The following is a 27278-nucleotide window of genomic DNA, read 5'->3' on the forward strand; positions in this document are numbered from 1 at the left end:
AAAAGTCAGCCGTGAGAGACAGGGCTTTGAGCTAAATGTTAATGCTAATAACATGCTCCCTTGATAAGAGTAACTCTTACAATGTTCAGTGTCAACCACATATATGTTTTATGACAAATGTTATTTTGATTAACACTAAGAACAGTTGAAGCTTGGTGTGTCGTTTGTTCTGCAGACATTTAGTCTTTAACCAAAGTGTTGGACACATTTTGCTCTGTTGTTGTCACACTTACTTTATTCCATTTTTGTGGGGGCACGAATGTGAGGAAATTTCATTCATCGAGGAGGTGAAATATTTGGAATGCAAACAATAGTGACAACATCATGAAGGCTCGGTGAGAAAATTCAGAGTATTTGGAATCCTGACTTTGAACTGTTTTCTTGAGCAGCAAGTTTGACAAAATGAGACAAACAGCATAACACAACTTGGCAAAGAGAAATATTGTTAAAGGGTGTCAAGAATTTGAAGGCACTTTGCAAGTGCTTGCTTTTGCAATAACCTCCTGTACTTGAGCTTTTCCTTTCCCAAGCCCTGATATGGAATCCCTAATAGCTCCACAGGGAGTTTGAGAGGAAGGCTCAACCAGGACTGACCCCTGAGGCGTTCAAAAGTCTTTCTTCAGGTGCTTGAGGTTAACAATGTCTCTTGTTTTAGAGAAACATATTTATTTTAGCTTGAAACTCCAATACTCTATTGAATATCACTTATAAGTGAGAGTAAAACGGGAAATCAGCATCTCAGAAAGCATCTTATCTTCTAGAGCGCAGACTTTTTTTCTATATCCTCTTAGACCACACATATTATGGTGCTGTACTGTGAATTATTCTGACCTCAGTCTGAGCTCAGCACATGACAGAGGGGTGGAGAAAGCTTTGTTAGGGGCATGGCACTAAAGTCTCCCACAGCCAATAAGAACTGGACTGACCCCACCATTTAGCACCATAGTGATCTAGATCATCCAGCTGTTTGACCAGGACACTGAATGAACTCAACTTTTTAACTTCACTCGGTGAATATAGATACAGGCTGAGGTCCACTCGCAGCTTTTGGCCTGTCATAGTGGAGAGACGCACAGATCCCTTCTGGAGTTTCTGTCAAACACATGCAGTGACTTTTTATTTTATTTTATTTTTTTTATAAAATTTCACAGGCACTGAGTCCTATTCAAAGTCTCCTCGGCAATAACGTGCCATTTGAGAGCTAGTCTGCAGAGCTCATCTATTCACGTTCAAGAGCTCCTGTAAAGGTAAGATGCTTGACACGGACAATATGCACATTTAACCCTTACTAAAAATACGAAAATAATTACTTGGATAAGTAATCTATCTTCAACTGGATATTCATGAATACCATTTTGCTTTGTCAGTATTGTATGAATACTTCTCTGAGCAAATATTTAACACACCCCTCTCATCTATCGTCGGTCCAATTTATTGGGTTTAATGTGTTGGTGGAGGCCTAAAACATGAAAACAGGGAGGGTGAATCAAAATTCTTCTGCTGGAAGAGCAATGGTTTTACCCCAGCAATAAACTCTTGTTTTTATACATCATTTAGGCTGCTTTAGTTGTCATTTTTGCCAAACTTATTTTGTGTTTTCACAACTTGATTTAGTCAAACTTATCTTCAATTTCAATCAAAACTGTCATCCTGAATTCAGCAGATAAAATAATTGCGACTTAACACTTAACTGTAGAGAATTGATGGAGGAGAAGCTTGATATTTTTGAAAGGGTACAGCTACTAAATTCTGTTTATACTCCAGCTCGTGTCCTCTGTTGAGCATACCGTGCTTTGTGCTGGTATGTGTGTTGTCAAATGTCACTTAAAGGCCGCCCACTTTGACTTCTTTATTTAGACTTGTACAGTGTTTGAGGATTCATGCCTCCGCCTATTTAGTCCTCTCTCATTCTACTACTTGGCTAAAATGAATCAACTCTCTAGTTTTCACTGAATTCTTTGATACTTTGCTCTTTGTTTTAGAGCCTGGTGATAAATCCATAGCTGGAAAGAAAGTGTTTTATTCATCACTTATGGAGTAACGCGGTTTTATCTGGGGACCCTGTCTGTCAAAACTTGTTCCTCCATTCATCATCCTATGTTGGCAAAAGAATTTCTCGTTCTTTAAAAATACACACAACTCTGGTGTCTGCTGCGAGTGAAAGACTTTTTTCCCTTGCACGCTGCCTTATTTTAGTGGTGTCTGCTTTCCAAGACTGAAAATGTTTTTAACCTATATCTCCTGTAATTGTGCTGTTTAAAGAAAGCTGATACTGTCAGCGGGGAAATCCAGAACATCCGCAGCCTGTATTTACTGAAGGTGAGTACAATTTTGAGACCACTCATATCTGCTGGTATAATTTTTTGCAAAGATGTTCTTTGAACAGTGACTCTGAATGTTTAAGGTTTTGCAGTTAAAACGTCCAGATGAAGGGAAACTCAATATTATTTTTATCAGTGTTATATGAGCTCTGTCAAAGAAGCCTGCACCGACCCGTTCAGAATTATTCCAAGATTAATGTAGGAGGGCTGCAAACATTAATCCTCCTGATAGCGTTGAGTCTTGGTTTGAAGATGGCCTGTGCCAAATTTGACTTGGGGGGGGTGGTTATCAATTCATTCCTTTTTTAAAACTGTTCCATAAAATCCAGTATGTTGATAAATCTACTGGTTCAGAAATTGACATCATGGGTTGCTTTCAGTTTTGCAAAAATTAAAGAAATGCTACAGTGCTTCATTTTCCAAATCTGTTAAATGGATCAAAGAGGGACCTCCAACTGTGGACCATTTGTGGCGTTGGAGTGCTTAAAGAACAAAACTCAAACTCAGGGAAAAGAGTCATGTTCCTTTCTCTGTTCTGTAGGATTAAAACACAATTCCTGCCAATGTACTTTTGTGTCCAATAAAATTGGACTTGCCACAAACTGAGACATTGATGTTCTGTTGCAGACACTTTGTGGGGAAATGTGTGGGCTCCAGTTACAATGCTATTGACTAAGCAGCTATGCATATCTTTGAGATGAAGCTAACCAATGTACAGTTTTTATACCTCACCAAAACTTCCATTGAGCTGAAAACGAGTAAAACCAAGATGACAAATCATTTAAAAGAATGGACATTTTAACAGACTTACTTACATTTTATACACTCATGTGCTGGAGGGATAACCAAAATACAGCGCTGTGGTTATAATTGATTTAACATGGCTTAAGACAGAAAACGAGGGGAAATGGCAAACAAGTTTAAAATTTTTACTTTCCTCAAAAGCACCAGTTGTCGTTTGTACTTTTTTGTAAACGTTATAAACTGCAGACACATCTGCTAATGTTGGAAGTACCGTGTCTAATGTTCCAACAACATTAACGTGCACAGAAAACCACTTCATGTATGTTCTCTTTACATGCAATATATATGCAAATTTCATTAGCTTCGCCCAAGTGGTTCCTAAATTATTCCAAGAGGCCCTTTATGGATGAAAAACTGAGATACTGAGTTCTTATTTTATTCCTACAACCTATTGAATCTGTAGAATAATGCAGGAGGCACATTTACAGCTGCGCAGCAGCAGCTAAAATCCCAGCTCAATAACAAAAGTTATTTCATGCATTAAATATTCACTACTTGCTGCACAAAACAGGCTTATCCAATACGTTTTCAGAGAACTAAACAAATTCATCAACCAGATCAAGTCTTGCTTGGCTGAAAAACACTATATTATCACCCACTTTTCAGCAAAGCCTTGAGCTATCGAGCAGTGTAAACTCAACCTGTGTTCACAGTCTGATCAATGTTCTCTCTGGAGAGTCCTCCCTTTGTAAACAATACAGTTGGTTATTTGACTCTGCAGATGGACTGTTATTCATCAACTCTAAAGTGAAGTTGTGGGAGATCAGTGGCTGAAAACTCAGTGATTACATTAAGAGAGCAATTCAAAACAAAGCAAGACCAGAAAAAGCATCCTTTTATCTTAAACACTATCATTGAGTCATGGATTAAGTTCATTTACAAGAATCTGGTTACTTTTCAGTAACACACACATTATTAGCAGAGCAAGAGGCACATGGAGGAACCCATTGATCAGTATACAAAGCATGTTTTATTAGCTGCTTGGTGAATTTGTTTAGTGCATGGCACTAAAGTTCAGTCTGTCAGTGCTGTGACCAGAAGGCTTGAAGCAGATGGAAAACAGAGGTTCACATGAATCTTTCACACTATGATTAAATACATTTGAAAAAAAGTCCAAAAGACAGAACACCGGCTTTTCAGAACAATGTGGCTTCATTAATGGGACTGAGCCAGATGTTTAATTCCCCAGATGCCTTAAAGATATGTTTAAACTGTGAAATTACAAAGTGAGAAGGTTCACAACTCTGTTCTGTTTTAGCAACTTTGGGCTCTGCGTTCGTCGTTGTTTGAGGTGAACACTGTAAGACGTGACATCAGCAGCTTTGAATATTCCCGTATCAAATTTGCACCAGGAAAACTTTGCTGTATCAACACCTCTAATTCCTCAGCCGCACAAAGAAAGGCACATTGCTAAGTCTCATTTACAGAATGGGTTTCTAAAAGGAAACGAAAGCAAGGATTTAGAGAAGCTACCATGATTCAAAGAAGTGCCTTGATGGGCATTTACAGCTCAAACTACATCTGCAAATGCACGCAGCTCTAACTGTACAGTCGAACGTTTTCCACTGAACACAAATGTAGGAGAAAAAAAAAACTAAAGCAATTTGGTAAAAGGAAAAAGAATCCATATTACTCTTCCAAGATGAAGCCAAACCAGAGGGATGTTTTCAGGGCAGCTTGCTTGTCTATCAGCAGGAATACACCTAAACTAGCAGTCTTAATTGAAAGAAACTTGGTGGTGAAGTGGGATGTAGACAAAATAAGAATGCGTTTAATTTGGATCTCCATCACTTCCTTTAAAAGTGCAATAAAGAACGTTGACCTAGATGAAGAACTGCACCCTTCTATTTTAAGTTCCTTTTCTGAAACCTGTATAAAATATTTGTTTTACCTATAACTATTCCAATCCAATCTGATTTTATTTTTATTTTCGTTCAATCACTTCCCCAATGAATTTTTTTTTTTTTTTTTTTTTTTTTTTTTTAATTGGTCTCCTTTACGTTGTTTCTTATGAGATTGATTATGTTTTTGTCTCAGCGACTACTAACTATAAAGGAAGTAACAGTTGCAGATAAAATGCATAGTAACCCTTTTGGTGTGGTGATGAAGACTGAACTGCAGCGGATAAGGATTGTCCTTCCTTTTAACAGCACATTAAGGCTTGTAGCTCTTCCTGCTGCCTGATAACGGCATGCAGATCAGGAACCATTGAAACTCTACCAACAGAGCTGGTGAATGAACATTAACACAGCAAGTGTAAATTAACATCTGGACTGTATGTTTATTTTGTGAAAAATTAATCTCCAAATATGACCAGAGATTAATTAAACCAAGAACAATTATCTATTGGTCATGTAATTTAAGAAAATTGAAAATTCAACTTTTACACTCGTTTTAATTTTTCCTGTTTGTTCAGTGCAACTTGAACACAGCACTGCGAACTCTGTGATTTTGGCTAAAACTATGCTGAATTTACTTTTTTAGTCTCTTAAATGTTTTTTTTTTTTTTTATGGTGAAGTCAAATGTCTATCAATTAAATGACATTCAGCAGATTTCAAAGTTCCCTGAATGGGTATACGGTATCTGGCAATTGTGGTAATTTCATTCCCAAATTTGATACCAAGCAATTTTTTTTATAATTTTATTTTTTAAACGATTGATCCTCATTAGAATAGAAAGAAACATTCAGGTAACATTAACGGCTAATCAAATAATTTTCTATTGCTTTTGTCTCCACTGAACAGATTCTCATAACCTAGGAAGAATGGCGCCTGCCGTTGGTGGTCCTCAAGGCTACACACCTCCTGAGGGTGGCTGGGGATGGATGGTGGTGATTGGGGCCTTCATCTCTATTGGCTTCTCCTATGCGTTCCCCAAGTCTATCACAGTCTTCTTCAAAGAAATTGAGGTGATCTTCAGTGTGTCCAGCAGCCAGGTGTCCTGGATCTCCTCCATTATGTTGGCATGCATGTACGGCGGAGGTGAGCAGCCACCTAAAACACAAGCAGTCACACGAGGGATTGTTAATACTTGACATTGAGCACATCAGGAAGATTTACAGATTCAATCCATTTCTAGCTCTTAGCATGAGTGTGAAAGATTTATTCCTGTGGTGTTCAGGAAAAGTCAATGCTTTTGTTGTTGTTGTTGTTGTTTTTTTTTTTTTTGCTGGACTACAGCTTTTCAAGCCTCTCACTCGTATTTTATCCACAGAGAGGTCACAGATTCTTACTTTCAAAGTACAGATCAATTGATAACCATTTCGTACTGAGAGAAAACAATAATTCAACTCCTCTATGAGAGTGCTGTTGCAATATGATCTGTCTCAGGAACACATGAATGAGTTTTAACTTTGTATGCCCATGGATTGTTTTCCCTTGAGGAAGACCACGAGGGAGTTTGGTTGTGTTTCAGCACTGATGAGATGAATGAGATGCTGGATGATGTCATACACTTCTGGTCAGTCAGGTGGTGATAAATCTCTACTCATGTGCATGAACAGAGTTCAAAGAAGCCCCATTGTCCCATATGAATGTCTGCTCTGATATCCAAACACTGCAGATCTCTCCTGTTGTAAACTGGAAAAACTATAACAGAAGTCGACATCTAGAATCAGCAGAGAGAGTTACTGTAAGGTTCCAAACTGATCAAATGGAAGTTATAACGCAATATAAATACCTTTAAAAAGTTCTATTCTCATGTTCAGTAAGATTGGATATTTTCATTTTAGGGTAGCGTAGCATCTTTTGCAATGTGTCCATGGTTTTCAACATCAACATTACATCAACACACACTTGCTACATAAACCCAGTAAAACAAAGTTGTAACATTGGCATTTACTTTTAGCAGTATTCCATGCCAAATGCACGTAAAACATCTCACCCAAGCCTCATAACAGCAAGTGTCAGGTTCTCCTTTAAGGAATCAATTCTTCTTATTGTTGAGCAATTCCTTCCACTAACAAGTAACTGTAGAGAGATGCACAGGCAGTAGAAAGTGGTTATTGAGTTACAATGTAAGACCATTTGATTTGCCTTTTCACTTTAGGGGTGTTATTTAACACTGTTTTTTATCTGTAAAAGCATTTAATAGATCCACGTTTGTGTTCACTTAAAGAGAGATCTACACATGTCCCAACAGACTACAACTTGCAGTGGTCTCAGTGCACAAACGGGTGACAACAGGAATGATCTTAACCTTTCATTCCTACTGTGCCGGCAAGCTCTGGGTCCACTTGTCCCCCTTAGAGAGAAAGGTCACTGCAAATCAATATGAAGTTGTTCTGAGAGATCGTCTTTATCCACTGATGAAACATTCCTATCCTGGTGGGAGTTGCCTCCGGCAGAATGACATGATGAGAATGCCCCCATCCACAGGGCATAAAGGGTCACTGAATGGTTTGAATATGAGAATGATGAGAATGATATGGCATGGCCTTAAGTCTCCGGACTTCAAACCAGATGAACTGCAGCTTTTAAAATAATGTTGTTCCATCATTTTAGTAGAATTTGAGAGACTCATAGAAGCAATACTAAATCACAAAGCATCTGCTCTGGCAGCTTATGACACATCTTTTTTTCTTTATCACCTATCTGTGCATGTTGAGGTGTTTGTGTTAAATGATGCAAATATTTAGACGTAAACCTAAACGAATGAAGGCAAGTTTTGCATAGTGCTGTGACTGTGAGTAGATTGAGGAAATGTTTTAGTGTTGTGGAGTAGATGGCGGTCTGTTCCCATCTGCATGTTAAACATTCTGAGCACATCAGCAGAAGTTCATTAACAGCCTACTGTTGCGTACTCCTGTACTCCTTCAATTTTTGATTCATTACATTCATAATATTCTACATTGGTATGTCTCCAACCTTTATATCCTAAGCAACCCTTCCTGCAAAGTAGGAGGAAAGAACTCATTGTTCGTGAGGAGGCTGCCTGTATTACAATTTAAAAACCCTTTGTCTTGCACCGTGCTGGCAAATGAGTGTGGACAACCTCTAAACAAAAACTGTCAGTTTCCATTTAGGCTCATTGGGGACTGTGGGGATTTGGCAGGAAGGCAGAAGTGTCTTCTATGTGGATCTTCATACTCATTTAGACTGGTTGTTCTAAGTTGTAGATGGAGATGGTGTTTTGCGACCTGAAACCTACGTGCATTTTAGTCGGTTGTCGTAGTAATTTTCTTTGTGATGTTGAATTCTGTATGTATGCATCTTCATAGGTTGAAATTCGCCAGTCTTTCCCTGTAACTCATGCACAAGGTGCCAAAGCCCAACCTTACCACTGCCAAAAAGGACGAAATGGTACCAACCCCCCCCCCCCCAAAAAAAAAATCCCAAACTAATACCACCACTTACCTGCTCTGACATACTTTCAATAGTACTTTGAAATGCATTTGGAGACCATTTAAGAAGATTTTCAAAGCAAATGATTTCTGTCAGTATTTATGAATCACAGAATCGAGTGATTATTTCATTGCAGCATTTGTGGTTTTCCTGACGGATCACATTAATAATGGCACGAGAACACATCTACTGCAGTGCAGCACTGACACAAATGATTGCAGAAGTTGCTTGAATTTGCAGAGCCACAGCTGTGGCACTTGTGCCCCCTGGTGGTTAAATGTAAAAATGTGCATATGACATGATGGTCGACATTATTTTTCAGGGTCCACTGCGTGTGTGTGACTATAGGGGAATTGTTTTCTGTGCTTCAGGTCCTATCAGTAGTATCCTGGTTAACAAATATGGGAGTCGCCCTGTTATGATGGCAGGAGGATGCCTGTCTTCAATCGGCCTCATTGCCTCCTCTTTCTGCAACACTGTTGAAGGACTGTACTTCTGCATTGGTGTGCTGGGAGGTATGTCATTTTAGAATTTCTATATATTCAAGTTTTGATCATGACCCAGTTATCTTTTTTTTAACTATACACTGTTGCCATCTAGTGTTTGTGAAAGGTAAAAAAAAAAAACTCTAATTCTGACTATTTTATGCTAAAAACTTTTTTTTTCTTTTTCGTTTAAGGCTTGGGACTGTCCTTCAACCTTAACCCTGCTCTCACTATGATTGGAAAATACTTCTACAAGAGGCGACCTATTGCTAATGGACTTGCCATGGCTGGGAGTCCTGTCTTTCTCTCTACCTTGGCTCCTTTTAACACCTGGCTCTTTGACCAGTTTGGCTGGAGAGGAAGTTTTTTGATCCTGGGGGGCCTGCTCCTCAACTGCTGTGTTGCTGGTTCCCTCATGCGGCCAATAGGACCAAAACCCAAACCTGTAGAGAAGTCCACTGAGAGAAGAACTGTATTACAGACCATTAATAGCTTCATTGACCTCACTTTGTTTAAGCACCGTGGATTTTTGCTCTACCTTTTCGGCAATGTAATCATGTTTTTTGGTCTTTTTACACCCTTGGTGTTCCTCTCGAATTATGCCAAGAGTAAAGACATCCCTAAAGAGAAGGCAGCTTTTTTACTTTCTGTGCTCGCTTTTGTTGACATGGTTGCCCGGCCCTCGATGGGCCTTCTGGCCAACACCAAGTGGGTCCGGCCCAGAATCCAATACTTCTTCGCTGCCTCCGTGCTGTACAACGGTTTGTGTCATGTTCTAGCTCCATTATCAGTCGACTACAAAGGCTTTATTATTTATGCCATCTTCTTCGGGTTTGCTTTTGGCTGGCTGAGCTCAGTGCTGTTTGAGACCTTGATGGATCTAGTGGGAGCCCAGCGCTTCTCAAGCGCTGTTGGACTGGTCACTATTGTGGAGTGTGGTCCTGTATTATTAGGACCCCCGTTGCTTGGTGAGTACACAACCCATCATAAAGGATCATTTTGTTCATTCACATGCGGTTTCCTGAAGTTGCATTGTTGACCAGCAAAACAACAATGAAATGTTGCTTTTTTTTGTCCCACCAGGCAAATTTAAAGACATCTACAATGACTACAAATACACCTACCAGAGCTGTGGGGTCATCCTCCTCGTCTCCAGTGTCTTCCTGTTTGGAGGAATGGGACTCAACTATCGACTGCTGGCCAAAGAGAAAAAAGAGGAGGAGAGGAGGAGCAGGGTGGGAGTTAGAGAACAAACATCCAACAAGGACAATGCTGCCAAAGAGGTGGCAGAGGCTAGGAACACAGAAGACTCTGTTTAGTGCTCAGTATCTTGTCAGGTGTACAGTTTTCAGTGAAGTGTATATTCATGATAAATAGATTATTCTTTGAAGTACTTCACATCAGCATTCATCTTCTTTTTCATGATGTGCTGTTTTTGAAGACAGTAATTTAAACTCCTGGACTCATTTGCAATATAGTGTTAAAATTTTTTTTTCACATTTATTAAAACACTTTACAAAAAAAAATTAAAAACCAATCCACATGAAATACCTCTTATATTTGCATTGAGACATTCAAATGCTCAGTGCCTAGTCTTTATTAAGTTACAGGTTGATGTGGTATTTCTTTAGACTTACGTTAGGAAATATCAACTAAAACTCATTTTACCTTCCTAAAGTCTATTATATATAATGTTGTATTTTAACCTTTAAATATTTTCCTATTGTTTTTTTTTTTTGCTAACGCAAAGCTTTATATTTCTTAAAAGATATTTTCTTTGACAAAGTGCAGTAATGTAACTCTTTAATTCGCACAAGTTTGTATGGCACTTTGCTTTTTTTTAAGGTTTGTAAACACCCACCAGGTCACCATAACTGTGCTTATTCCTTAACTATGTTCATGCACATTTTCTCTTTTAACATGTTTTTGTGGTTAAGTTTTGAAAGGATTCTGAGATCATTGAAACCTCTCTGCACAGCTTTGTGTGTTAACACGATAGGAAAATGTTCCACTGACTGCAACTTGCTATAAATTCTGTATATACGGAACTGTTAGAGACAAATAAATTGCCATTTAGAAATTCTACAAATGTTCACTGTGGTGTTTGTCTCCCAAAAAGGGACAATATAAAAGCTAATGTTATTAAGATAACATGAAAGAAATACATACTTTTACTGCATTTGTGATGTGTTTTCCTTAATAATGCCGCATTTAATCAGTTTAGCAAGATACAAAGAGCTCTTTGTAGCTTGTAAAGTAGCCTTGATTTAAAAAAAAAATAATAATAAATACATAAATCTATTTAGTTACTGGTTAAAATCAGTTTGGTTAGTTTTATTGTAATCTAAAATTATTGTCAAACTTGTGCTGTGTGTTAAAGCTGCAGTCTGCAACTCTTTTTCAAGCATAATGCCTGGAACTGTCCGGGGATTCTGAAAGTAGTACATTAAATACCCCAATAAAAAAAAAAAGAGTTCTCTAGGTCCCCTATATGTCCCGCTAGGTCCCTCCAAAGCCAGCAGGTTTGTTTACAAAATTGCAGACCGGACCGGTAAAAGGTAACCAATCAGGTTTACGAGCTGGGCTCTGCTGCCTGTCAATCACCGATTGTGCACGCGCGATACAAGGTAGGCTCGTCCCCACGCTTATTTATCTGGACTATTGAACTTCATTTCGGGCTAGTCTACTTACTGTGTCTTCCATGACCGCAAATGACAGGTGAGTTGATGAATGAGGAGTCGTGTAGGCGCATCTGGCGTGCACGTAGACGTGCACGAGTTCTCATGTGTTTTGAAGGGGCGGGACAGGAAGTTGAATAACTTTTTATTTTTCAGTTAAAAAATAAGCATTTCTTGCATTTTGCGACTACGGAGGTCACCGTTTTCAACTTCAAGCGTTCTGATAGACCATGTAAACTCTTAAAATGCCAAAAAGTAGGACTTTACATATGACAACAACAAATCTTGCAGACTGCAGCTTTAAGACACAGTATAAATGATTTTCTCGTAACACTTCAGTTCTCAACTAAAAGATCCAGATTTTTGTGTGCTCTCAACTAAGAAGATTCCTAGCACTTACCACCTTTCAACCATGTAAATTCTTATTAGAGGGAACATGTATTGCGATGTATTTTCTTTAAAAACAAATTAAAGAAATTGATTGGAAAGAGAGAAAAAAAGTATTTTACTAACTATTGTTTACCAACTATTGTTTTGGTTTTTTTTAGAAATTAAAACCTTATGTTATTTTCTGTGTTTGTTTTGTCAACTTCAAAACAGCAACTTAAATTGCGGATATGTTCATTGCATGTGCTTAAGAGTAAAAAATATCGACCTTAATAGATGCGTTAATAGAAACGTCCGATAATAGATCCATGGGACTGAAAAAACGTTGAATGTAACCGTTGACGTAAGTGAAACAGTCGTGCACGCGCTGGCATTGGGTCTGAAATTCATCACGTTAATAGTCAACGGTTTAACCAGGTAAGGCTAAAAAAACAAACAAAAAAACATTTCATATTTGTAAAGAATCACTTGTCTTCTGGTAACTGCTTATAATTGTTTTGTGGAAAAGTATCATTAACTTAGTGTGCTTATTGTAACCTTATTTTAGTGAGTTAATGTCAAGTAAAACCCGTTAAATGCTAAGCTAATGGGCCAAGTTAGCTAGACAGTTTGAACGTTTATTTGCCGTTATTTCAAGCAATGACACGACATACTGAAAATATGAATAACATTTCTTGGTTTAAAAAATATTACTGCTCGGTAAGTGACTTTTGACGATGACATACTGTGTAACGTTGTATTAGTTGTCATCTTAGTATGGACAGAGACCGGGGGTTCAACTTCAAACTGTTGGTGCCTCCCAGAGTAAAAAACGGCCAGATAAACGCTGTTCGACCTCAGGAAATAGTTGAGGAAAGTGGTGATTTCCTTAACACACTGCAGCAGGTAAATCATTGAATAAAGTAGACAATATATAATTTATGTAACTAAAAAGTCAGCAATAAGGTCATGGCAAAACACTTTTACGGTATACCAGCCCCCTACTTAAGTGTATTAACTGTTCCTTAGCTGTTCCTTGATATGTGCAATTTTAAAGTACATGTCTTTGACTTATGTTATCATAAAAGTAAAATAAATGTAATAGTTGTATAGAAATTAAGCAGTTTGCAAGGTTTTCATTGAGTAAAGTCAGCTCCAACTTGAAGATTTCTTACACTATTCAGGCAGCTACATAACTTAGAAGTTACAATTGAAAACTGAATGCTTTTAATTGAGTTGAGTGCAGTCTAAAATGCAGTAATAATACATTTCTATGATAACAAGCTATGTTTCCTTGCTTTTTTCCTCTAGGGTTTCAAAATATGTTGTGACAAGGAGGAGAACATGCTGTCCCTCAATACAAGTGCGGTAGCTCCTTCCAAACCAACCAGACACGGTACTTTTATTTGTCAACACTGGCTACATTTAATATAAAAGAAAAGCATACTGTCATTTATGAATTATTGTCTCCCCTCTGAAGACTTTCCCAAGATGACAATTGTGTCACCAATGGAAAAAGATGAGGTAATATTTTCATTGTGTAAAAATATGTAGTGTGACTGAATACACATGGTCTTTGCAAATTGTTTATCGTTAAGTGTGTAACTTTATTTGGTGCCGTTGCAAATCGTCAACAGAATAACGGCAATCCTGGTGAGCTTTATTCCAAGCTCTTTGATGAAGTTGAGAAAATAAAGTTTTGGAAGATCAAAGTTGACTCCGACACAGTTCAGAAGGAAAGAAGACTCCAAGATAACATAAGAACAATTGAAACTCAACGTAAAGCCATTCAGGAATTGCAGGTGTGTACCTCAGCTGCAACTTTTTCTTTTTCTTGTTCTCTACTCCCACATACCCTATAATAGTTTTTTTTTTTATTTTATTTTTTTTAATTTTTTTTTTTTAAGTATATTGACAGGACTAAAGCCCCGTACACACACGTTGCTGCTATTTACTCGCTCAGCGAGTGAAGTCAATAGAATGTCTATGTGTTCACGCGAGGCGAAGAGGCGAGTAGGCGAGGAGAGTACAAGCGATGCGATGTGGGCGGATTCCGAGATGAACATATTTCAACTTCGAGCGACGCAAGTAAAAGCGAGTAGCCAATTAAAATGCAGAATACAGATTATTGACAGGTGACGTTCCCCCAGTGTTCTCCAAACAGTGGCCACCCAACCAAGTCAGCAAAAGCACCCGAGCGAGTGGCGAGTAAGCGAGTAGCGAGTAAATAGCAGCGACGTGTGTGTACGGGGCTTAACCCTTTCATGTGTATACGATTCTTTTTTCCTATGTATGTTTTGTATTTTCAGTTTGGAAATGAAAGTCTCAGCATAAATCTTGAGGAACAAATCGGTGAAAATGAGGATTTAAGGAACAAGTATGCTTTTTTTTTTTAATGTCAGAATTTCAGATACAAATTTCTTTCATGTAAAGGCCAAATAAATGTGACCTATCTTATTTTAAAATACAATGAACTGTTTTCAGAATGTGTTCAAATTCTTCTCTGTAAATACAGAAACAATGCAACAAGGAACTTGTGTAATATACTCAAAGAAACTTTTCAGTGGTCAGCTGATAAAATGCATTTATGTAAGTAGAGTGGCTCATTCTGCCCACATATCGTATATTTTCTACCAGCTTTGTTGGCAAGGGTTTGAAAAGTATATACTCATTCCTGCATATTTTGTAGTTGAATCTGAAAGAGAAGAAACACATCAAGTCTTCATGGAAAACAGTGACAGTATCAAGGTAAAGTAATGCTAAATCTAAAGTATATCATAATGAGTTAGAATTTTGTTCATCATAATTTGTTGGAGAGGTATCAGTACAACAGATTGAAATATGTTTTGATTATTGGTTTATAACTTACTTGTTCTTGTAGAAATTGATGTCAGCTTTTGAGAACCTTCGTATTCGAGTAGAAGCCGACCAGCAAGAAATGCAGAGAGGTATCCAAACTTTAAGACATTTTATGGAGCATGGGTATTATTGACATGGGAGACTTTTATCCACCAGCGAGAGAGCTGATCAGTGCATCTTTTTTCAGTCAAAGAGAGCTTACTGCAATTTCAAGAACTAAAAGAGCAATATCTTCAAGAAAATGTCATGAAAGATGAAGAGGTTAGTGAGTAAAAACTCATTTCATATCAACCTTTTTGACAACTAGTAATATAAAAGACGTTAAACAAGTTTTGAAATAAACAGCCTAATAATTGGCATTGTGTTCACAGATTGCGATGCTTCAGACTAAACTTAAGGACAAGGAAAACAAACTACAAAAAGTCCTACTTGACCTAGACGACACTCAGAAGTACTCCAGACAACTTCAAGAGTCAACAAGTAAGAATATGGCTACATTTTAAGAAAATATCCTCTATTTATGTTTTATTGATGTTGTTATTTTGATATATTTAACATTTTGTCCCACATTGTTTATACATACATAAAAGGAAACACGGTATTCCCTTTTTTCACATGCTAGCACAATTTTCTGTAATTTTAATTAAATGTCTGTTATGAGCTTTGGTCAAAAAAACACAAAGAAACTGCAGCTATTTTTTGTTCCATCAAAGCTCTCATGAGAGAATTTGGCCATTTTTGTACTCTTTGGCTCCCCCTACTGATATAATACTGCTGCCATGAAAACAAACCTCCGTCTGAGCTCTGCTCATGAACAACTTTACATGGAGATTTGTTGTCATGCCTTAGACAAAAGAGGCCACTAGAAGCGTCAATGGATAAGGCAGAGAAATGTTACTAGACCTAACGAGAATAAGACAGCATTTTTTTATATCCCATGATATATCTGGTGATCAAACATAAAGACAAAACAAAAAATAAAAAGTTCTAGTTTATTTTCTATGGTTTGCTTTTCTGATTTATATTTTTGAAGGATCTGAATGTGTCGTGGGAAAAAACATGAGAAATGTAATGTACGTTACTTATGTTACAGTACAGAAACGTTTTGAAAGGCTGTGAATGCCTAAAATATTGGTGTGAAATTAGCACTGATCAAACATTTTTACATCAAAATAACTTATTTCCATGTTGGTCTGCAACAGAACTGTGATGGCAAACTGAGGCTTCATCTGTGAAGCAAAGATGATTAAGATAAGGTTGCACAGTAAGTGCTGGAAAGAAAGCTTCCGCAAATCTTTCATTCCCACCGCCATAACTCCCAACTCTTTTAAGTTTTTTTTTATTTCAACTACTATCTTTGCACTTTATACTTTCTTTCATGTGAGCTGCCTTAACAACTGAGTTTCTCCACTGTGGGATCAATAAAGTTGATCTAATCTAATAAGGTGTGTGTCAACTTCCGATGAATAACATAACATTTATTAACAGTGCTGTTGTAATGTTGTGTATTTCCAGTTGGTCATGATAAAGAGCACTAAGCAACTGTCTGGAGAATATGAAGATGTTTCACTGGTGTTATTACAAGAATTAGCACAGCTTCAGTCTCTTCTGGGTTACTGCAGAAGAAATGATCATGAATGTCTTCTACTAATTTAAATCCACACGTCAGTGACTTCACAGACAGAGCCAAGAAAATCAGCTGTGACTGAACACCAGCAGCAGCTATGAAGCTAATTCTGCATCTGTCATCCTGTTTTTTCTCTTCCCTGCATCTGCTACATTGTCTTTTTTTTGTGTTGGTTCGCTTAATTTTTGTTTTTAAACCTTATTCTGAAGCAAATTGGTGTCAAACCGGGGAGAAAACCAAAGTTATAAACTGGAGTATTGTAACCATAGGCGCTCCAGGGCAGTTTCAGGCTGGGGAATCTGCATAACAGAGGCTGGTCTACAAAATGAGTCAAAAGCACATAGTTCACAAACTTTCTCGAGTGTTGCTTTGGTATAAACATCTTTACAAACAGCTTTTTATTTCCGTGCGTAACAATCCTTTGCATACATTAAATAGTCTTAGAGTTCACATCACCCTGCAAAAAAATACTTCACTGGCTGTTTTTATACACAAATGCTAACGTTTTCCTCATCTGCAGTTCTTACCATAGACTGCTGTAATGCTATCAGTCCCTCTTTTAGGCATAATCTTACAAGGCTCAATATATCATGCATCACAGTGCAAAGGCCACTTGCCAGTTAACACCACTGAGAGCTCATGTCGTAATTCCTCCATCACATATCAGATCCATAAACTTACTGAAACTACTGAGGGTGCATTCAATGATAAGTGGGATGTTGGTATTGTCAACTTTTGACTTGTAAAACCATTTTTTTTTTTTTTTGTGAGTTTTTGAGTTGAAGGTGACTTTAAACAACCAAATATATGCTCTGAAGTGCAGAAAAAAAGTGATTTTTTTTCCGTAATATATTCCCATTTATAAAGTAAGAGCAGGAAGCAGTCATTGTACTACAAACAACGCTATTGCTTAATCACCATTGTGGCCTAACTGAACAACAACTGAGAGATAATGGTGCGGGCACAAATCTTTGGTCGGACATATGAAGAATTTAAACCAACAATTTGAGAATTAAAGAGGGTCCAGAAGTTTGCTTTAAAATTAAAGCTTTAACTTTAAGCTTTGAAGCATTAACAAATAGCTGAAGTGAGGTCTGAATGTTGGTTCATGTAAAAAATCCCACTGAATTTGTTACTTATTGTAATTTTTAATCTTTTTCCAGTGCTCTGTTCAAGTCCAGTTCAACATCAGTATCGGTTTACTTGCTTACTTGTACTTATTTTAATGATAACATTGAATATTTACTCCCTTTACAGATCAACAGTTTGAACTTCTCAAGAGTTCAAAAACCGAACAGGAATCCCTTATTCAAAAACTGCAAACTGCTCAGCAGCGCTGTAAAGAAACTGAGGTGAGTGTGTTAAGATTCTTGTAAATCATTGTTAAGCTGCTTTAATTGGAAAAAAAATCTTCCAAAAAAGGAAAAAGAGGAAACCACTGCTGCAGCCCTGGAACAAAGTAGAAAAGAATATGAGCAAATCATTCTAAGCAAAGACCTCAGCATGCAGGAGCTCAGCAGAGCTAAAAATCAACAAGCAGAGAAGCTGGAGAAGCATCAGACAACCATAGAAGAGCTAAAGAATTCTATCGCCCTACAGATTGAGAGGTAGGCTTTAAAATTTACAGCACAGCATCCAGAACAAATGGAAGATGTCCTTGTACCATTACATTGATTTTTTTTTATTCATTTTGAAGGGCCAAAGAAGTGGAAGATAAACTTGTTGCAAACAACACTGAGCTTCAATGCAGAACTACATTTTTAGGTAAGCTTTACTGGGTGGTTGGTTTTTATATTCTTATAAGATGTTTTCAAAGCCAACAAAATGTTTTGCTCAACAGAAGAAACCATAGAACAGTCTGCAAAGAAAGATGATCTGATTAAAATCCTCGAAGCAGAGCAGGTAAGCTACATTTTAATATTCCTAAAATATGTTGAATTTGTTTCCTTGTTGCCGCAACCCCAAAACTACAGAAGGTGACTTGGGAGCATTAAATGTTGTTGTTTATTAGGACATAAAATCAAAAACCATCGAGTCCTTCAAAAGTCAGATAGGTGTCTTTGAGGCCAGAGTGGAGGAACTTGTGGCAGAGCTTTCAAGGAAAACTGAAGAAATCCAGATTTTTAAGGTGATGCAAACCTGTATTTTATCCAAGAAGGAAAAAGTGTATTTAATGTTCTAAACAAATTAAACATGCTTTAACACCTTTTTTTGGGTCTATTCATGCAGAATGAAGTTCAGACAGCTTGCACTGAAAGTGAGGAACTGAAGCAGGCTTATAAAGATTCCGAAAAGGCCAAAGAAGATTTGAAGGAGAAGTCCACTTTGACTGAGGTTTTTACACAATTTTTTATGAAAATGCATCTACTAGTGTAGTTTAATATATGCAATACTTACGATACTAATATTAGGGATGTCCCGATCAGGTTTTTTGCTTCCGAGTCATTTTATTTTGAGTATCTGCCGATACCGAGTCCCAATCCGATACTTCTACTGTACATTAAAAAAAATGAAGAACGACGAAGAAACAGATCCAGGATGTCCCGGATTTTTTTTATTTTATTCACTTATTTTATCATTTAACACTTATAAACAGAGCACTTCTGTGAGGTAGCTTGAACAAAAAAAGTAATCAAGTAATAAACAAATTCTTCACATTGGAGTTTAGTGCAACAATGTCTAATATAAAAACGAGCAGCAGCTCAACTTGAAATACCTGGCAGGCATGTAAACAAATAAGCAAATAAAGGTGCCACAGTGTTATAAAGTAAGGCCAGTAATGTGCTTTTCAGAACTGCACTCCTAATTCTTACTCTCCTCCTCTGGCTTCACAGAAGGAAATAAACGTTTTTCTTGATGAAAACCAACATCACTACCTTGTCAGGTGTGAGCCTGTTCCTGTTCTCATCAAGGATGTTAGCGATGTCTTTGCCACCTCTTGAAATCCCAAGTTTGCATATCTCACAGTTTACCTCCACACCGCAGACATTCGCGCCCCCAGCTTCAAGCTGCTGCCGTCTTCTGCGTTACGTTCTACGTTCTACGTCATGCTGCATGCGTTGTTTCTGTGTGTCGTTGAGACCATGGACATAAAAATCTGGGGAGTTATGATTATTGTAGTTGGGGATATACACCTTCCTCAGTCGAAATAAATCCAATGTGGAGGCATTGGAAACCCATCCAAGATGGCAGCCGCGCTGATACGTCAGCTCCAATAGGTAGCATCAGTCTATGAAACGTCTACATATATTATGTCTATGGTTGAGACGGTCTGACGGTACCAACACATAACAGTAAATACTAAACTGTTATTTTTTCCTATTTGTTTTGAAATATTATAGTTCTGATAAAAAATAAATAATGAGAATAAATATACATGTATAGATAGGCTATATACCTGATCGCTGATCGGGATGAAACGTCCGATTCCGATCGAGTCAGAAACCACGTGATCTCCCCAAATTTCCAGTCACATGATTGGATTGGGACATCCCTAACTAATAAATACAATATTTATAGATAAGAAACTCTTCATGTGTTGTTATACATTTAGACCAAAGTGCAGGAGATGGAAGGACAGTTGTCTGCTGAAATGAAGAAAAATAAAGAGTACAGCTTACAGATGGAGCAACTAAAGAAAGACATCATGCAGCACGAGTGAGTCCAGCTATTCTATCTTATTAGCATAGAGAATATCATATCGTTCTCTTCATCTTGATCTGTAATCTTTATTTTATCTTTCAGGGTCAGGTATGAAGAACTGCTGTCCAACTTTAACAAGCTGCAGTCTGAGAAGATGGTCATTCAACAGGAGTTTGAAAATGGATTCTCCAGTGTGAAAGCTATGGCGGCAGAGGGGAAGGTTTGAATTATTTAGTGAAACATAAACACATTTCAGGGATAGAGTAGTTTTAAGTTGTATTTGTGCTTTTATTACATTATAGTGTGATTGATTAAGTCTGAAAAATGTTTTGATTCAGGCAAGTGAGGAGAAGGCAAAAGTACTTAAAAGTAAAATTCAAAGACTGGAAGGAGAAAACATGTGTTTACGGTGAGTTTGCTCTTGGTCGGCCTCAAGAGATTTGACAGAGAGTAGTTTTTCAAATACAATTTTTATGTTTCCATTGAATAGAGATGAAGTAAATAACATTAAAACCAGAGTCCAAGGGAAATGTCAAGAAACCGAAACTCTGCAAAAGAAAATTGAAGAAAACGTAAGCATGCTATTTAAAGCTGTAATCAATAGAAACACGAGGCTTTATGGTATGGTAAATGATGATGTCTTTGTGCTTGTTTGTGAGAAGTGCGAGCATTTGCAGGAGGAAATTACAGAAAAAGAGAAACACATCAAAGCCGTGGAATCAAAGGTGTCTGAAAAATAGAAAATAACAAACGCTGTTAATATAAATCATTCCGTGGAACTAACATGAGATTGTTTGCTTTTTAGCTTTGCAGTCTCAGAAGAAAATTTGAAATCAAATTTAAAACCCAGGAGGAGCACAAGAAAGAGGTTTGTAATGACCATGAAACAAGATACATTGCTCAACACCCACATCGAGAACCATCGTTTTTCAGTCTTCAATTGTTTAATTTCAGAATAAAATGCTTAAGAAACAAATAGAAAAGGAGACGGCAAAATCCAGTCAGCTTGAGATGATGGTAGGGTGTTTTTTGTGTAAATCGTCCAGTTTATAGTATTGATGTAAAACATTTTAACTGATGATTGCTAACCTGAGTTTTACCTTTAGATCGACAGGCTCCAAGAGGAGTCCCAAAGCCTTAAAAGACTAAAGAACGAAGATCAGCAGAAAATGCTTAAGGATCTTGAGTCAAAGACAACCTTTGCAGCAGAGCTTGAAAATGAGGTTAATTTTCATTTTTTGTCTTATGTATTTCAGCTGCCAGCAACAAAAACAAAATGAAAACATTTTGTGTTACAGCTACAGAAGCTCAGATTAACAGCAGCAGAGGCCATTAAGAACAAGGAGGACACAGAACTCAAGTGTCAGCACAAGATAGCAGATATGGTCACGCTGATGGAAAAACATAAGGTACGACACATCCACAAGGATATATTAAGTCGTTTTTGGCTATTTGAAAATGGTTGTTGCATACAAAGGAATTTGTCTTGTCGTCTTTAGAGCCAGTATGACCGAATGGTTGAAGAGAAGGATGCAGAGCTTGATGAGAATAAGAAGAAAGAGGTGGAGGCAGTTGCCCATGCAAAGACACTGGTATGACGGTAAAATATGATAATTAAAAAGAAGAATAACCATCAAGTCATATCATAACACTTCCTTTGCAAATTCTTGACATCAGGAGTTGGATCTGTTAAAGCAGAGGACAGAAAATGACCAGCTGACGAAACAGATGAAGACAGAAGCAGCAGAGAAGGTATGTCCTAGTTTAAATTAGTTATGATTTGATTTTTAGCTTTTCTCTTCAAGAGGTTGACTGCTGCTTCTGGAAGATTGTTCATTGATTCTGAAACATTTTACCTTTTAGGAAAACCTGCACAGAGAACTAACTGACTTGAAGCAAGAAATGTCTACTGTGAAAATAAACCAAGCATCACAAGCAAGGAACAAGCAGGTAAAGTCAGCCAATAGGCTAGCAGATGTGGTCAGGTCCATCATCATTTGTACTTAACCAGGAAAACATTTGTAACATTCTAGTCAGGTGCCTCAAACTATAAACAAGGGAGAGGGCCAGACATCTCTTCAAAGAGTCGTATATTTGACTTTTCCAAGACCAGAAAAACTCCCTCCAATGGAAGTGCTGACGTTCTTAAAACTGTAAGTTATCTCTATATAAACATTTTAGATGGCTGGAACAGTTTGTTATGTTTAAGACAGTCTTGAGATGGTTTGGAAATACAAACCATCAGATTTTATCAGGTTCACACAAGATCCAATGAAACCAACTTGTTACCCTTCAACATTATTGGCCTTTTTTTATCCAAACTTCCTATTAACTGTCCACAAAGATTGAGTGTGGAGGAAAATATGCATTTGGAATTAATGTGTACATGCTGTTTTTATTATGAATTAAACAACCACAAATGGGCGATTGCAAATGAAGGAAGGGGCCCAGAAAATCGCTTTAAATTCAAATTTATTTACATATATAAATTAATTTACAAAAAGACAGTAAGATGAGTGGTGCCATTACGCTTGATATATTCTGTTTGCAAATATTCTGCCACTGAATCAGTCCCAACAATAGTCGGAACAACACAAAAGACAAATGTTAGGATAGTTTAGTGAATTCATAAACTACATATTAACTGGCTACAGTTATAATTGCAGATACTTACACATGAGTTATTAATCACTATGCTGCTGTTTGCTGTAGCGTTTATGATCATTCAGACTGACAGTGACTTTACATTATAGCACTTTCTCAATGAAGACATGAAAACTCCCGGAGGTAATACTAACAGGATCGGTGGAACATCGAAGATCAAGGTAATATGCACTATCATTCTGACATTTTCCCCAAAGAAATATGCATGTCTTTTCTTGGCATTCACTGGTGAGTTTCCCTGCAGTCCTACAGAATTAGGACACCCCCGTCTGATGATAAGGCAGCGCGGTGGGGGAACAGTGTCATTGAGCTTGACCCCAAGTCTGACAGCTCTGATCATATTGACCTCTTGGTGAGTGTTAAATGTTTTATTGTGAGAATGCATTAAGCATTCTCACTATTAAGTTCCTGTTTCCCTTTATTATTATTATTCCGTATTCCATATTCTTCCGCCGTTTTTCGGCATTCAAATACTTCAGCATACTTTCAGCTATTTCAACAAATTTGGTATCAAAATGTTCAGCTCTTTCAGCTCTTGATGGGAAATATTTTTTGGTGTTTCTTACTTTTCAACTTTTTAAGATATTAAGCTTTTTGTTTAACTTTTTTCCCCATTAAAAGTAATGGTAAATCTTCAAATCCTTCAAATCCTTTCAAATCTTAACTGCTTCAGCATACTTTCAGCTAGAGACACCATTCAAATTTTAAAATGTTCATAAGACATTCAGCTATTACAAAATGTTTCATCTTTTAAAAATATTCGGCCAATTTTGAAATATGACAGTTTAAAAAATATGAAAATTAAGTTCCTTCTTCGATTTTAGAGTGAGACATTCAGCAGTGCTGATAAGTTTCAACTTTTCAAACAAATTACTATAACTTTCATACAACTGAGAGAAACAAATTATACCTTAAAATGTAGGAAAACTTGTCCTCTTTCAGCCAATGTAACTCCTAAAGAGCTCACATGGACAGATTTTGAACTATGAGCCTTTAAGCTTGAACAAATTCTCAAATTCTGAAGAAATCTGCCATTTTTGAATCAGCTTCAAGTGTTTCAAACTGCTTCGATTTAAATATAGTTCACTCCACAGATGTAAAACTACTTTGCTAACTTCCTCTAAGCCTTCTGCTTCTAATGGTGTTAAAATAATCTTTCTAGCTGTTCAACTTTTCTCATAAGACGTGTTAGAAGACAGTCTGCGCCTCAGATTTGTCCCGCGGCTGCAGCAGCTTTGCTCTGTGTCTGTCTGTGTAGTCTTTAAGTAGGTTATATGCACTTCCAGTTCAACAGAACGAAGTGGTCTAATGCTAACACTAACGCCCTTTTGTGCAGGTGGCCCGTGTTCAATCCCCAACATGTCAGATCAAATTTTTTAATTTTTTTTTTTTATAACTATTTAAGCATACTTTCCGCCATTTCAACTGTTTCTAGCTTAATTTTATCTTCAAATCCTTTCAAATCCTTCAAATCCTTTCAAATCCTTCAAATCCTTTCAAATCCTTTCAAATCCTTCAAATCCTTTCAAATCCTTCAAATCCTTTCAAATCCTTTCAAATCCTTCAAATCCTTTCAAATCTTAACTACTTCAGCATACTTTCAGCTAGAGACACCATTCAAATTTTAAAATGTTCAAATCTTTTAGCTTCTTAAGATTTTTTTAGCAAGGTAATTCAGCTCATGCATTCTCACAGCTGTTTCGCAGGAACAGCTCTTTCTAGTTTGTCAAGAATATTGCATAAACCGTGTTGATTTTGTGAAATGTTATTGTCCAGCGTCTCCAAAAGTTAAAGAAATAGTTTGATCCTCTGTTTCTTGTTCTGCTAGACCTTTACAAATAAACCCGCACCAAGTGGCTCTGCTCCAAAGTGCAAAGTCAACATCTTCAAAAAGGTAACAAAACCAGAGTGGCTCATCAGAGTTTGAATCATACTTGATTTATTTTATTTTACAACAGCTATGGAAGAGGCTTTGTTGTTTTGTATATTCAGAGTCCCATCACTCTTAAATCACCGGGCAACTCCTTGAAGCTGGCTGCTATGAAAAGAATGAGAGATGCTGGTTGGACGGCTGTTACCGGCTGTGACAAGAAGAAGAAAAAGACCAACGAGAAGATCTTTGCATAAGTAGTTCTTGTACAGGTCAGAGGAACAGTATTAATATTGGTCTTAAGGGCTTGAGATGCATAGATAGCACTGCTGGGATTTGAAATATACTTGAATTATCAAAAGTTTGTTTTTTTTGTGTGTGTTACCATTCGTGTACAAAGATGATTCAGAGTTCCAATCTCAGGTTTTTTCTCAGGTCTGTTTTCATCTTCGGAGGTAAACTTTACTGTGACGGTGCTTTTTCATTCACAGGATGTCAGTTTGTTGTGGTTCAGTTGATTAGAATAACTTAAATTTGCTGTTGTTCACATGAAATGTAATTTTTTATGACAAAAGTTCATATTGTCGATATGGGAAAAGGTGTTATTTATATTTCTGTTTAAATATATTTCTGTATTCTGTTGTTGACAGTGATGCAAGTAAAATCAACATTAAAATCAATCACCATTGTTCCTGTTTGAATGCCATGCCCTTCATTATTTCCTTACTACTACCATTTGCCTCTTGTGAAGACTTTGAATTGCACAGGCGTGAAACCTTGTCTTGAAATTTTTCTGATTAGTGTATAAAGAAAATGTTGTCCCTGTCTGTCAAACACCAACGACGGCACTTTGACCTGGAGTAGCAAAGATGTCTCTTTATTAAAGGAACTCGAGACGAAATTGTGACTGGTCGGCAGGATCTGGTGCAACATTATCGTAGATTGGATGGCCATCATAAAGTCCTCCAGAAATAACAAGTGTGTCACCGTCTGCCACAAATCCATCTGTTGGACATTAAATTGGTATTAGAAATAAGATAGTGTGCACTTACATCATGATGGTGGAGTAACCCTTACCTGCATCATCTGTATTGTAAATAGGTTGGTGCATGTATTGGAATTTATGTTTGTATTTGTGAAACATAATTCCAGCCATCGCCACCGCAAACACTCCAAGCACAGCACTGAAGATAATTACCATACTCTTTTCAGATTTGTTAAGACTTGAACCTGGTGACACAGAAGGATAAAATATAAACTTATAGATAAAATGATTGATAAAGCTGTTAAAGCAGAAACTGGTGCTCACCGTGTGTTCTGTCCACTGAATCTGTGGCTGCGCTGACGGTGTGAGATGAGTTTTCAGCTGGATTTACTGACGCCTTAGGTGTACTGATGTAGCTCGTTGTGGTCTTGGTTGCATGTGTTGTCACTGTAGTAAATGTGGGAGTTTCAGAGCTCAGTGTTGTGGTCTTCAGTGATGGAGTCGAGTTGGTTGTTGACTCTGTTCCCGTACTCTGACCTGTGCTCTCCGTTGGGCCGGTTGCCGTTGGGACTTTTTCGGAGTCCATGGTTGTTGACTCTGTTCCCGTACTCTGACCTGTGCTCTCCGTTGGGCCGGTTGCCGTTGGGACTTTTGCGGAGTCCATGGTTGTTGACTCTGTTCCCGTACTCTGACCTGTGCTCTCCGTTGGGCCGGTTGCCGTTGGGACTTTTTCGGAGTCCATGGTTGTTGACTCTGTTCCCGTACTCTGACCTGTGCTCTCCGTTGGGCCGGTTGCCGTTGGGACTTTTTCGGAGACCGTCTCTGTGCTGGAATGTTGTGTTTCATTGAAGTCAGTTACATGCTCAGATTCATTTGAAGTTGATCTCATAGAATAATGGGTCTGAAAGTCGGTGTTCGGGGTTTCCATTTGTGACTCCGCAATGAAAAGCAACAGGAGGCAACAAACCAGGGGACGAAAGATTGTTGCCATAGCTACTAAGTCCTGTACAAGGAAGCAAAATGTCAGCTTAAAACACATGCTTAGAAAACACTGGAAACTGGACAGATTAAATCCCCTTTCTTTCCCTAATCACAGCAATGCCCTCTTTCAACCTTAAGACTGAGGTTCTTTTTGTCCGTTTATGTTTTTTGCTGATTTCTGCCCCTGGCTCTGCTTTGCAGTGAACCGAATGCATTATATTCGTCTTTGTACATTTTCAAATTTAAGCATGTGCTTGAGGAAATGAGTTTGAACAAGATTGAACTTGATTTGACACACCAAGTAAACATGCTATTGTGCACCAACTCTTAACCTTTTGTAGTTGCGTTGAATGATCTGTCTGGTCTACCACTCATTTGAAAGTTTGACAAAGTCCAAACCCAGCTTTGGATAAATTACTTGCTTTTACAGAACTTAATGCTATAGACTCAGAAGGAAAACTCCATCTCACCTTGTATCGACAGGATGAGTAAAATTTCTGTTCTTAACTTAGCTCCCTTCCTTGGTATTGTGTCTTCTTCTATGACACGGCTGGCTCATGACTTCCTCCAAATCCTGAAACTGCTCGAAGGCTGATTATCTAACATTGAGGCAGGTGAAAGTGGGCTGGGCTTTTGTAAACTTCCTCTTTTGT

At 37.6% G+C, this 27278-nt stretch overlaps 3 protein-coding genes across 4 annotated transcripts; 2 read left to right on the plus strand and 1 right to left on the minus strand.

Moving 5' to 3' along the window:
- Positions 1-932: 932 nt before the first annotated feature.
- Positions 933-11042, plus strand: LOC142377457 (monocarboxylate transporter 1-like). The gene is made up of 6 exons (XM_075461571.1): positions 933-1247; positions 2263-2319; positions 5871-6107; positions 8840-8983; positions 9148-9921; positions 10037-11042. The coding sequence occupies exons 3-6, from the start codon at positions 5891-5893 to the stop codon at positions 10270-10272; spliced, it is 1371 nt and encodes a 456-aa protein (XP_075317686.1). The 5' UTR covers positions 933-1247; positions 2263-2319; positions 5871-5890; the 3' UTR covers positions 10273-11042.
- Positions 11043-12175: 1133 nt separating this feature from the next.
- sycp1 (synaptonemal complex protein 1) lies at positions 12176-25309 on the plus strand. 2 transcript variants are annotated; one of them, XM_075461570.1, is made up of 33 exons: positions 12176-12903; positions 13309-13393; positions 13478-13521; positions 13635-13799; positions 14307-14374; positions 14513-14586; positions 14687-14745; positions 14879-14945; positions 15044-15117; positions 15228-15336; positions 17741-17835; positions 17906-18090; positions 18180-18247; positions 18324-18385; positions 18495-18611; positions 18713-18817; positions 20037-20140; positions 20228-20345; positions 20464-20534; positions 20616-20697; positions 20788-20850; positions 20931-20993; positions 21080-21142; positions 21232-21348; positions 21424-21534; positions 21625-21717; positions 21803-21877; positions 21989-22075; positions 22159-22278; positions 22879-22950; positions 23034-23141; positions 24618-24683; positions 24782-25309. In XM_075461570.1, the coding sequence occupies exons 1-33, from the start codon at positions 12775-12777 to the stop codon at positions 24914-24916; spliced, it is 3054 nt and encodes a 1017-aa protein (XP_075317685.1). In that variant the 5' UTR covers positions 12176-12774; the 3' UTR covers positions 24917-25309. The 2 variants fall into 2 exon arrangements, with proteins under 2 accessions (XP_075317685.1, XP_075317684.1); XM_075461569.1 differs by having other exon boundaries at positions 20616-20850.
- A 72-nt stretch (positions 25310-25381) lies between these two features.
- LOC142377887 (uncharacterized) lies at positions 25382-27173 on the minus strand. The gene is made up of 4 exons (XM_075462221.1): positions 27096-27173; positions 25969-26647; positions 25737-25889; positions 25382-25664 (listed from the first exon to the last, which is right to left on the minus strand). Exons 2-4 carry the CDS (start codon positions 26633-26635, stop codon positions 25540-25542), a joined length of 945 nt encoding a protein of 314 aa, XP_075318336.1. The 5' UTR covers positions 26636-26647; positions 27096-27173; the 3' UTR covers positions 25382-25539.
- Positions 27174-27278: the final 105 nt, after the last annotated feature.

This window comes from Odontesthes bonariensis, chromosome 3 (genome assembly GCF_027942865.1).
Source record: "Odontesthes bonariensis isolate fOdoBon6 chromosome 3, fOdoBon6.hap1, whole genome shotgun sequence".
Taxonomy (NCBI): Eukaryota; Metazoa; Chordata; class Actinopteri; order Atheriniformes; family Atherinopsidae; genus Odontesthes; species Odontesthes bonariensis.

Excerpts from the sequence above, each read along its gene's own strand:
- sycp1 (XM_075461569.1), top strand. The coding sequence starts at position 12,775 with ATGGACAGAGACCGGGGGTTCAACTTCAAACTGTTGGTGCCTCCCAGA. Across the intron at positions 12,904-13,308 it reads TCCTTAACACACTGCAGCAG|GGTTTCAAAATATGTTGTGA; the intron begins GTAAATCATTGA and ends TTTTTCCTCTAG. Across the intron at positions 21,878-21,988 it reads AGACAGAAGCAGCAGAGAAG|GAAAACCTGCACAGAGAACT; the intron begins GTATGTCCTAGT and ends TTTACCTTTTAG.
- LOC142377457 (XM_075461571.1), top strand. The coding sequence starts at position 5,891 with ATGGCGCCTGCCGTTGGTGGTCCTCAAGGCTACACACCTCCTGAGGGT. Across the intron at positions 8,984-9,147 it reads CTGCATTGGTGTGCTGGGAG|GCTTGGGACTGTCCTTCAAC; the intron begins GTATGTCATTTT and ends TTTTCGTTTAAG. Across the intron at positions 9,922-10,036 it reads ATTAGGACCCCCGTTGCTTG|GCAAATTTAAAGACATCTAC; the intron begins GTGAGTACACAA and ends TTGTCCCACCAG.
- LOC142377887 (XM_075462221.1), bottom strand. The coding sequence starts at position 26,635 with ATGGCAACAATCTTTCGTCCCCTGGTTTGTTGCCTCCTGTTGCTTTTC. Across the intron at positions 25,890-25,968 it reads TTCAGTGGACAGAACACACG|GTTCAAGTCTTAACAAATCT; the intron begins GTGAGCACCAGT and ends CTGTGTCACCAG. Across the intron at positions 25,665-25,736 it reads TTACAATACAGATGATGCAG|ATGGATTTGTGGCAGACGGT; the intron begins GTAAGGGTTACT and ends AATGTCCAACAG.